Source organism: Crotalus tigris, unplaced genomic scaffold (assembly GCF_016545835.1).
Source record: "Crotalus tigris isolate CLP2741 ecotype Arizona unplaced genomic scaffold, ASM1654583v1 scf7180000017601.7605149639:7615979, whole genome shotgun sequence".
NCBI lineage: Eukaryota > Metazoa > Chordata > Lepidosauria > Squamata > Viperidae > Crotalus > Crotalus tigris.
The window spans coordinates 1,545,645-1,557,867 of record NW_024096505.1 but is presented as its reverse complement, the minus strand read 5'-3'; the positions used below and the strand labels follow the sequence as shown (position 1 = coordinate 1,557,867).

The 12,223-nt window shown below is 35.9% G+C and overlaps 1 protein-coding gene across 2 annotated transcripts in view; it reads right to left on the bottom strand.

Moving 5' to 3' along the window:
• Positions 1 to 7,081: 7,081 nt before the first annotated feature.
• LOC120319641 (cystathionine beta-synthase-like protein) overlaps positions 7,082 to 12,223 on the bottom strand; it is a 40,109-nt gene continuing 34,967 nt past the window's right edge. For both annotated transcript variants that reach the window (XM_039368727.1, XM_039368722.1), the window contains 2 exons: positions 11,395 to 11,479; positions 7,082 to 8,905 (listed from right to left, as the gene is read on the bottom strand). In XM_039368727.1, coding sequence (XP_039224661.1) covers positions 8,796 to 8,905; positions 11,395 to 11,479 — 195 coding nt within the window. In that variant the 3' untranslated portion in view covers positions 7,082 to 8,795. The remainder of the gene's footprint in view (positions 8,906 to 11,394; positions 11,480 to 12,223) is intronic.

The window sequence follows — 12,223 nt, the reverse complement described above, 5'->3', positions numbered from 1 at the left end:
TGGATTTCATAACAGTGATTCTTAATGATACCATATATAGTCTTTGCTGCACTCTTTGTAGTGTCACAAAGTTTGCATAAGTATCAACCAAATGTCATGCTAATAGCGAAGACTATACCTCTTCTCACTTCAGATGGTGGGGAGCTGCAAGAAACAACGGGTAGAAACTAAGCAAGGAGAGTAGCAATCTAGAACTAAGGAGAAACTTCCTGACAGTTAGAACAATTAACCAGTGGAACAACCTGCCTCCAGAAGTGGTGAATGCTCCAACACTGGAAGTTTTTAAGAAGAGACTGGACAGCCATTTGTCCGAGATGGTATAGGGTTTCCTGCCTGAGCAGGGGGTTGGACTAGATGACCTCCAAGATCCCTTCCAACTTTATTATTATTATATTGATCATCGCACAGTCAGCCAGATGTTCACACTGGATTTGGCATTTTGTCTACCTATCGAGTCCTTACCCAGGACTTGGGATAGGCAGATGTGGATGTTTGATGGTATTACAGATATCGTCGCAGGATGGAAGCAGTTCCTAATAAGGCTGCCTTTTGCAATTGACTAATAGCGAATTTGTCAATGCCAATGGTGTTCAAGTGGTGCTCCAGTTGTTTTGGGATTGCACCCAAGGAGCCTATGACTATTGGTACTACCCTTGCTTGCTTTTGCCACAGTCTTTCTATTTCTATTTGTAGGTCTTTGTATTTTGTTATCTTTTCCAGTTCTTTCTCTTCTATTCTGCTGTATCTCCAGGCACTGCCACGTCCACTATCCAGACTTTTTTGTCTTTCTTATCGACAATTGTTAAGTCTGGGGTGTTATGTTGCAGGTGCTTGTCTGTTTGAATTCTGAAGTCCCAGAGCAGTTTAATTTTATCATTTTCTATGACTTTCTCTATTTTATGATCCCACCAGTTTTTGCTTACAGGCAAATGATATTTTTTGCAGATCTTCCAATGCACCATTGTTGCTACTTTGTCATGCCGCTGCTTGTAATCAGTTGTGCAATCTTCTTGCAACAGCTTACCAAGTGGTCTACTGTTTCTTCAGCTTCTTTGCATAGGCGGCACTTACTGTCTGTTGCTGTCTTCTCAATTTTGACTTTGTATGCATTTGTCCTTAAGGCTTGGTCTTGTGCAGCCAGAATTAGTCCCTCGGTCTCTTTCTTCAATTTTCCTGCTCTTAGCCATTGCCAGGTCTTGTTATTATCTGCTTTCCCAGCTATTTTTTTCATGTATTGGCCATGTAGTGCTTTGTCTTCCCATGCCTCTATTCTGTTCTTCATTTGGTCTTTCTTGTAGGCCAGTTTGGTCTCTCCAGTAGTCAGTAAGCCTTCCTGATATACTAATTTCAGTGCATCTTCATCATTGTTCTTCAGATATTCTTCCAAAGCCATTTTTTCTTCTTCAACCATCTGATGTACTTGTAGCATTCCACGCCCACCTATTTGCCTTGGTAGATAAAGTCTATCAATGTCACTGCGTGGATGAAGGGCATGATTCATTGTCATTATTTTTCTGGTCTGCCTATCCATTGCTTTTAGTTCTGCTTGAGTCCAGTCCACTATTCCAGCTGTGTACCTAATACTGGGATTGCCCAGGTGTTGATTGCCTTTATGGTATTTCCTCCATTGAGTTTGGACTTTAAGATCTTCTTCACTCTCTTGATGTATTCACCTCTAATCTTTTTCTTGACTTCAGTGTGCTTGATGTTGTCAGCTTGAAGGATACCCAAGTATTTGTAGTACTCTTCCTCATCCAGACTCTTAATGTTATTTTCGTGGGGCATCTTGATTCCTTCAGTTTTCACTATTTTTCCTTGTTTGATAGTAAGTGTGGCACATTTGTCCAAGCCAAACTCCATTACAATATCTTGGCTATATATACGGACAGTGTTGAGCAGCGATTCTATTTCAGATGATGTTTTTCCATACAGCTTCAGATCATCCATATAAAGGAGGTGGGATAGTCTGGCAGATGTTTTTGATGTTTGATAGCCATGTCCTGAGTTATTCAGTATTGTTGACAGAGGAAACAGTGCAATAACAAATAGTAATGGTGATAATGAATCTCCTTGAAATATTCCTCTCTTGATATTAACCTCTCCCAGCCTCTCACCATTGATCTGCAACTGTGTCTTCCATTGTGCCATCGATCTTTGCACAAATTTTCTGATGTTTCTACTGACTCCTGTTATTTCTAGGCACTTTATTATCCAATCATGTGGCAGAGAGTCAAATGCCTTTTTGTAGTCAATCCATGCCACATTCAGGTTGGTCTTCCTTCTCTTGCAGTTTTCCAAGATCATTTTGTCTATTAGGAGTTGATCTTTTGTTCCTCTGCTATTGGGGCGGTTTCCTTTCTGCTCAGGTGGAAAGAGATTGTTTTCAACTAGATGCTGTTGTACTGCATCAGCTACCACACCAGTTAGTAATTTGAAAGTTGTTGGTAAGCAGGTAATTGGCCTGTAGTTACCTGGTGTTGCCTCTTTTGCTGGATTTTTCATTATTAGGTAGGTTTTTTATTATTATTATTATTATTATTATTATTATTATTATTATTATTATTATTATTATTATTATTATTATTATTACCTCCAGTTTGATTTAAACATCAAGCTAGAAAGCTGGAGCTGAGTTCTAGTTCCACCTTAACCATGAAAGCCAGCTGGGTGACCTTGGGTCCATCATTCTTTCTCAGCCCAACTCACCTCATAGGATTGTTGCTGTGGGGAAAATAGGAAGAGGAAGATTTATTGGATAGGTTCGCTGCCTTGAGTTGTTTATAAAAATAATAATGGTGGGATATAAACAAACTTATCAAACCTGGGACATGTAAATAACCCTACAAGGGAGAACATCTGTAGGAAAAGTTTCATCTCAATATCTTCTCTGGTCTGTGATGTTTTTGTGACTGCAAATAATATACAAATGTATTCAAAGCATGTCATCATCATGTCTTTTCCTGGCAAAAAGGCATGTCTGCTTTCAAAATCAGAGTTGACCAAAGCAGCTAAATGCCTGAGGGCGGTCTGTAACAAAAGAGCAGGTAAGCAATGCATCATTACACTGAGCTTACTTCAGATATTGGCAATAGGAAAATATGTTTACATCTTCATGACTTCATTTCTATCTAACAACCAATACAGTATTCTTATTAATTCCAGATCCTGCAGCCGGTGGAACTGCAGCGTAGTGGGGCACAATTTCATACTACAAAGACTTTGTTCCTAAGTCTTGGGACATAAGACTTACAGAAAGTAAGGGAAATTATGACAATCCCAATTATAACTCAGTATAAGACCTTTAACCCCTTTCCACCATCTTTCCTTTCTCCCATATATTGCAAAACTGAAAACAACTGTACCAGGTTCATACTCATAAAATTCAATGAAACCATAATGAACATAAAAATTATAAAGACCTTCCATAAAACCCAGACAGGCGACAGTTATATTAAAACTAGCTTTGCTTCATTCTGTCAGTTTGGTTCTTTCATTGGCTGCCAAGAAAAGCAAATAGATATAAAAGGGCATTTTTAGTTTAATTTTTAGTTTAAAACATCTAACCCAGCCTCATAAGCAATTCATGCCAAGTCAAGGATTTTACAGTTGTGTAAATACTGCTATTATATTATAGAACTATTGTCTTTTGGGTAGGTATCCAATTTTATGATATGCAATGAAACAGCACTGATCTGGTGGCAAGGGAGGAAGAGAGATTAAAAAAAAAAAAAACATGGCACACATTCTGCCATTGCCCCCAGGATACTGGCCTGAATTTTAGCCATTCCTTGAGATGTCTTGAGTGGTTACTCATTTAGAGACATAATCCTAATTTCAGGGCCTTGAGCTAGTCACAAGACTCAGTTTGATGTAGTGGTTCAGGCATCCGGCTTGAAAGCAGGATACCACTTGTTCTAGACTCTGAGCCAGTCACTTCTTCTCGGCCTTAGGAAGGAGGCAATGGCAAACCCCTTCTGAAAAAATCTCACCAAGAAAATTGCAGGGAGTAATCTAGATAGCAGGATTACAGGGAACCATCTCAAAGGTGAAATACTTATTCTATGTGGTCAGGCACAGAGAGGTTTTACCGACTGCATTTTTAGTTGGTTCCATCCAGTTGTTCAAGGCATCAAGGCACATTCTAAATTTCAAACCTTCTATAAGGTGCATATTTCCAAGTGACCCAGAAGGCAAAAGTTAGCTTTCCAGATAAATGATAACCTACAGTATATTAAACTATTTTTGTGCAAGATAATTTTTTAAGTTTTCCTGAATAGAAACTGTGTCTATAATGGCAATTACATGATGTTCCAGCTGGATAATTCCTCATGAGTTCTTTGTAGTTTCTGTTCCCAAGCGGTTTAAGAATAATGGTCTGCAGGGCTAATTCAAGATATTTTGCTACCTGGGCAAAGGCCAAGATGGCATTGACTGCATCTGAAACTTACTTCAATATTGATGATGTTGAATAACCTTAATTATTTCAAATGAAGGGAGACTCGCCAAGGAATGAAAGCTGGATTGTGATACAGAGAGTTCTGTTCAATCTCTCACCAAAGATCTGCAAACAGCTCTAGCCACAGTGCAAGTGTCATTCTGACTTTTGTTTCCCCAAATTGGCACAATGATTTTCTTCACAAATTTCCAATGTGGAATAGTAATATAGGATTCTGTGTGTTTTAATGCTGGCTGCACAACTGCTCAGTTTTAAGGCTAGTTATAGGTTTTCTGATGGTGTGACAAAAAGTTGCAATGTTTTTCCGTTCTGATTTTCTAGCTAACCCAGTTACTGAAAAGTCAGAACTACTTATTCTCTTTATTGTAATGTTATGCTGTGCTACATTTTTATGATTTTGAGGGGTATTTATTACTTATTATGAAAGTAATGCACTGGATTGAAGTCCTTTATTTATCTATCATTCAAGTTCTGAACGGAACACGCTGAGCTCATCTTAGCTCCAGTATTTTGTATACTTGCACTAGGCTACAAAGTCACCTACTGGCACCTTCAAGATCTTCCAGAGCTATCAGATGCAGGAGGAAGGGAATTCAAGGAAGAACTGCCATTTCTTCCATTATCAGAAGTGATAGACCATAATTCTTCCCTTCCCTTCCCTGCAATTTGTTTCTGTCATACCAATCCTACTGGGAAACTAAGCCTTGCCAGCCAATGAACTGATATAAGTCCTAGCATTCTGAATCACAGTATTTATATTCATAATTTTTAAAGTATTCAAAGTACCTAATTACCATAGCACTTATCTTATGTAAGGATATTTATGCATGTAATATGGCTGTATTACTATTATCATTCTCATCTTTTCTATTACCTTCTCTTATTGGTATCATGTTACTTCGTTTTCGTATTTACACTGAGAGTTTATGCACTGGAGACAAATTCTTATTCCCTTTTCCATTCCATGAATAAGAGGGCTTTGAATTTGGCAGCCTCTCTAGACATGACTCCTTTTTGCCCTTTCTGAAGTCAAATTCTCCCCTCAAAAGATGGGCCTGTCTGCTCCCAGAAAAAGAAATCTATCAGATACTATCTGGTCCTTAAGGAAACTCCTATGATTTATGTAATTTCAGCAATTTTGTGCCTTAGAACAGAATAAACATGTGCTTTTGAACACATTGGAATTAAAACAGGCAAACTAACTGGACCTTTAGGGAAATATTTTCTCTAAAGAGTGCAGACAATTGGATTTTACAAAATGAAAAATAAAAGATAACATGAGGCAGAATCTGATGTTGACTGTAATTAGAGATACTACCAGTAACTATGACACTGACTGTAGGCATAGAGTGCCATTTGGGATGAATTATTAAGGGCACAGGAAGACAAAAGAGAAAAAAAGAGGGAAGCAAATGTTTAAGCAACTGGGCAGCAAGATAGCTGAATCACTTTGTGCTAGATTGTCTGCTTTTGCAAAAACAATGGATAAAAGACTTGTAAAGTTGAAAGAGATAGAAGATGGAAAGTCCTGTAAAACAAGGAGATATAAAACTAATGACAATGTAGAAATTTTGGAGAGTAAAACAGAAGTCTCCCCCACACATTGCTTCTCTAGCTGCACATGCCATTATAACTTTTGGATTGTGTTGGGGAGAATACAGAGAGGAAAAACTGATAAATTATACTAAATAAATAAAAGATTTGCCAGAATATTAAACGTTCCAAGAGATGCCTTGGTGTACTTTGTCAGGAAGACAAGGGATAAAGTTTTGCAGCAGCATTTTAATACAAGATTGAAGATTGATAATATAGATGTAATTGTTCTTAGAGAAATTTCTATTGGAATCTTGCAAAATCTTGAAAGATTAAAGCAGATAAAGATCCCATTTCAAACTGGAAGGTGTGATGTTATAATTTCAAAGATTTTTTTAATAAAATGATTTACTATTGCTATATATCACCAAAAACTGGTCCAGAATGTATAAAGGTATTTCAAATTTATGCTGGAAATGGGGGGGGGAACATGTAAAGAAGCTAAAAATTTGGATTCAATTACACACAGATTCAGATGATTAATAGACAATTAAGGTCAAAGGTTTATCTTTAGGACTGATGGGACAAATAGCTGGAAAAAGTCATAGGACTTTGTTTTTGTATATGATAATTGCAGTGAAATAATTTATACATAAAAATGGAAAGTTTTGACACTATCCACAATGGAGGAATAATTGGTGGCGATGATGAAAGTTGCTGACTAAATTGGCTTCTTTTATCAGAGAAAAAACAATATCTACAATATCTATGTTTATTACTGAATGGAAATCCCTCATGAATTTTGTTAGAACAATGAACTTATTTATAGTTTTGATGATTAGGCAGGATAGATTATAGAAAGAATAGTTATGTCCTAAACAGAATCAAGCTGCTGTAAAGAAGATTGTTTCCTTTTCCTTTTTTTTTTTGCACTTTTAGCTTTGCTTTTATTTTGTCTTATTTTATATTACTATCTTTCTTTAAAATTATTTAATAGCTAATAATACATAATTTTAAACAAACATACATACATATATAAACAAACATGTCCCCCATCCCCAACACATCAGAATTATTTCTAAGACAAACTAGTTAGACTCCAGCTTTATTAGCTTATCAAGACATTTATTTAATTCTTTGTAGTAAATTTGGAATAAACATGACATAGAATCCAAACTTTAAAAACAGACAGAAGACTCTTTCATGGTCCTAAAGAACCAGAAATGCTTACTGGAACATTGAATGTGGAGTAATATTTTTGAGGCCAAATAGTAATTCCTCATTTATTATATTACAGAGCCTTTTAGTGGTTTTATATCATAATCTGAATTCCATACACATGCAAGAAGCTTTTGTATAATAACTTGGTCCTTGATTGTGTCAAGATTTTTTCTGGCATGAAACAAGTACTGTTGTGACTGGAAAAAGTACAGTATAAATAGCACACTTCTTTAAAACTTCCAGTAGAAGTTAAAGTAAACCACAAAAGAAAAGAAAATCCTACATCAAAGGAGAATACCAAAAGAATCAGAAAACAGCTAAGTTTGTTTGCAGTTATTCCCCATTAAGACTATTATGACCAGCTAAACAAGTATCATTTTAAATAACATATCATACCCATGAACAAAACAGAGATAACAATTACTTGGCCAACGTGATGCTGGACAGTTAAAACAATGTGCAGATAGAATCATATTTTGATTTAATATTAAATATTTTGATTTGGTCTTTGTAGAACAAATATGTTAGCAGTCAGGCTAGCCAACAATATATAAATAGAACATTAGATGCTAGAATACTTAACAGTAGAGAAAATACAGTGTTTTCTGATGCTGCCAGAGGTGCTATGAGCTAATAGTGTTTCAAGTACACAAAATTCTCTTTGATTACACAAAATGTACACAAACGAATGGAAACTGCATGAACTAGTTAAAAGAGTTTTTTCCCTCGTTTTTTACTTACTGGCAAAGCAATTTCTTACTTTCCCTTGCACCCATAATTTGACCAGAATAAGGAACTGATATTAAGTGAAATCTGCAAGTAGGAGGGATAATGGATGTTTTGTCATGTTTTGTGTTGAGGGTTGGGAAAATGGGTGAAATATGGAATTCAGCAGAGACATCTGGATAAACAAACCAGCATCTGTAAAAGGAGCTTAAAACAGTAGAGAAGAGCAGAGAAGATGTTTTCAGACCACTTTCCCTATTGCTCATGTAATTATATATTCAAACCCCTGGATATATATGAAGACAAATCCTTTATGAAGATTGGGTTAAGAAATAGTTGTGTTTTCTTCTGTGCACTAGAAGACAGCCAGTAGGTTTGACACTGGTCATCTTTAATAGGATTAAAGATTAAGATATCTAATACCATTCTGGGTTACAAAACAGCATAATGTAAGAAATGGAAGAGTTTTTAGACCACCCCATAATGTGGAAGCAGGACCAGCAATGGGTTTTGGGAAGCTGTCACATAGCCTTCCTGTTGTGGTGGCTTGATCATTCAGGACTTAGTCCTCCAGCTCAGCAGTGCCTTCACAATATGTGCAAACAAAGCAATTCTTTACTGAAATTATTAATCTTAAAACTTCCCAGTGTCCTTATATTTCAATGTGTTCACTACATTCTAGAAATTACAACATTTTAAAATCTAACAGTTGTTTATAATGACTCTGATGGTATTCATTTTGACCAAAAGGGTTTTTTTCTAGATTGTTCTAACAAAAGAAGCAAAAAAGAAGAAGAGAGAGACTTTTTTTTAATGTGAAAACCCAATGAAACGAGCCCCGTTGACATGTTTCTTGAACTTAGGTTGCGTTTCTCTTCTGTTCCTGAGCAGTCACAAAATTCAGCAAGTCAATTGCCGTAACAACACCAAATACCATTTGCCTTTTACTAGATTCACCATCACCGTGATCTAGAAGACACAAGAGAATACAATAAGTCTGATTTGTGAAATGAGATGGAAACTGTTTTCAAATGAGCATTTTAAAATATAAAGTTACTATCCTGCACTTACACACAGATAAATTATATGCAGTTATCTAACAGTAGATTTCCCCAACCAGATACTTTCCTAATGTCTTAGATGAGTATCTCCCAGAGTTCCTTATCAGAATGTCCAGTGTACAGAAACAAGGAAAGAACTCCAAGATTATAGCAATTTAGGAACTGCCTTGTTTCCTTGCTCTGCTTTTGGAAATTGCGCCTGTTTATGCCACTGATAGGTGTCTGCTAGCATTCAGTGGAAATCTATGTGATGCCAATGGCTCAACCTATAAGCATTTTTTCTAAACAGAATGGCCTTATATTAATTTCAAATGCATATTCCATACAAACTGCAACAAGGGACTTTCTGAGAATTTCAGGGATAAACAGGGCAAGGCTCCGCAGAACCTGCGACCCAGCAGGAGCATTCTTTTAGGTGTAGAACTGCCAGCCTTGGCTTATTCTGTGGCAGCGATAAGACTTAATTTGAAAGGTAAAAGCCACTTTAAAATAACAAAGGGCATATCATTAACAGTGGGTGAGAAAACTCTAAACTTAGGATATAAAGTGGGGCATCTTCTCTAGTGAATTGTTTATTCCAATGTTTCTCATACCTGGCAACTTTAAGTTTTGTGGACTTCAACTCCCAGAATTCCCCAGCTAGCATGATGGGGAATTCTGAGAGCTGAAGTCCATGAAATACTGGTCTATTCTGTGAATTTTATATTTGTGATTCATTTGTCACTGTAAAATCAAGCTCCACAAATTATGACTGAAGGCTATGATTTTCTGCATACCCTCCCAACTAGACCACCCTCCACCCCAGGTTCTTGTTTCCTGCTATTCTGAGGAGGAAGACGCAGAAATATTTTAGAGCAGACTTAAGAACAATAGCAAGAGACAAGACTTAACACAAAACGAACACTGGGAAAGGGAATGCAGAAAACCCTGGCTCTGCCCATGTGCAAGGCAGGACATCGGTCCAATTTTCACATCGTTCCATTTACTGTAGACCTCAGCCCTTCTCCCTCAAAAAATAAACAATAAGTGCAACCCTGTTAACAAAGTTTCGCCTTCTGAACGAACATTTGAGGCACCCTTCAAATTAGAAAGTTTTAAAATTCAACAGTTGGATTCGAAAGGTTTCTTTTATCTAATGAAAAGATTCTTGTGTCCTTCCATTGGACGGCAAAAACCTTTAGGAAGAGTAGGTTAAATAAACAAGGACAACGGTCCCTCACCCAGGCATAAAGATACACAGCTAACATGTATTTTAAAGGTAGGCTTTCTACCTAACTCTGCCAAAAGGATAGTAAATAAATATAGATAGATGGAGAGTTTCTGTATCTCAAGTGATAACTGCGTGGAAAGCATTTTTATTTTATATAAATAAATAAATAATAAAAATAAAGTAAACTAACAAATAAATCCAGGATCAATAAAAGTACAGAAGTGTCATAATAGAGAATTTTCTGAGATCTTAAGGACTAACCAGTTTATTATTATACAAGCTTTTTTTATATAAAGTTTAAGTGATAACAAATTAGTTATTCTTAAGAATTCTGTTATTTTCACTGCAACATTTCTAGGAAATTTCAGCAAACCATAAATAGCAAAGAAATTGTTTATGCAGTTCCAGTATATGCTATTATATTGGAAAGATGTCAACTAAATGTAAAATGCAGTTGTGAGCCCTTAGGAAAAATGTATTGAATAGATAGAGTTATACATTAACAATGACCTTGAAGACAAAGTCACTTAGTAACTATATATGAGTTACTTTGAAGAAAGGGCAGACCACTTCTAATGCTGTTGTTTCTTTATATATACATCAGTCAGATATCCTAATCTTCCTTGTCTTGAGTTGCTCACCCATTAACTTCTGATGTTATACGTTTATGGAAAGCAGCTGGGAGAAATTCAGATTCATGCCAGGATTTAAACTGGAAGCTTAGAGGTTTTTGATACTCCAGTACATAAATACAGTATAATAGAGAATTCTAGAAATTATGATAACTGTTATGGAAGACTGAGGTAGAAATTAGTGCAGAATCCATTTCCTCTAAAAAAATAAATTACAGTCTGACGTAATTTGCATTGTAATGAGGGCAGGACCAGAATCAGTACCACTGCTAAGATTAAAAAACGCCCTTCAGTTAAAGTTTTGGTTGTACCACTATTAATATACATATTACAGTTTATACACTACTCTTTTCAGTCCAACCCAAGATTCAGAAAAGCTCAATCTACTCAATTAGAGTAGCATTATTTCATGGCTATGGGTTTCTTTGAATTTATTCAATAGACAACGTTAAATCATTATAATTTACTAGAAAATCAGAAATTTATAGACCTAAACATGCTAGTTAAAAAGGCAGAAACTGACTCGGAACAGCATACAAATAATCTTGTACTCACATTGAATCTGTTCATGTACCACCAGAGCAAAATGATCTATTTCCAAAATATGAGAGAGCTTTCCTAAGTTGTCCTGCAAATGAATCTGTAAGAGAAAGTTGCATGATTTTAAAAGACATTGCTATTATTTCTTACACACCATTCACATTTAGATAACAACTCTGATCCTCATTCCACTTAGTAGTTTTCCAACAACACCTTTTAAAAAAAGAGTATGGGGTTCATGAGCTATGCTTAAAAAATTCCATGTACTATATGTTTATGGGGAGTGTTTTTCTGTGCAAATCAGGAAAAAATAAAAAAAAATCAGGATGTACACTAATAAATATTCTCAACCCTATGCAGATAACATTTAAGCATTTTGTCCACTTGAGACACAGCACAGATCTCCAAAATAACCATTTATAGCATCAACCAGCTATCATTCCTACAATAAAATACATTAGTGTTATAGCTTTATAGTGAAGGCAGGATGAGACTATACATGGAAGTTCTCAACAATGCACGTTAAAAAGTACAGAGAGACATGTTTTTACAAGGAGGATTTTGGTTTTATTTCACGTGATTTCAATTTATTGCATACAACAAAAACTTCATGATTGCTACTACCCTGTTTCTACCCCTTAAATTTACATGCATTTTGCTTCTATATGTTCTCCACAGTATTGTGGTTAATCATTTTAAAAGCTCAATCTAAAGGTATTTTTGGTGTACAGAAAGGGTATTCCAGTCACTGAAACATTGCTTTCATCATGCTTTAGAAGCTGAATACTTAACTGTGTTTACTGGTACCACTACAGTACCAGTAAACAGAGTGTTTTTAATCCCG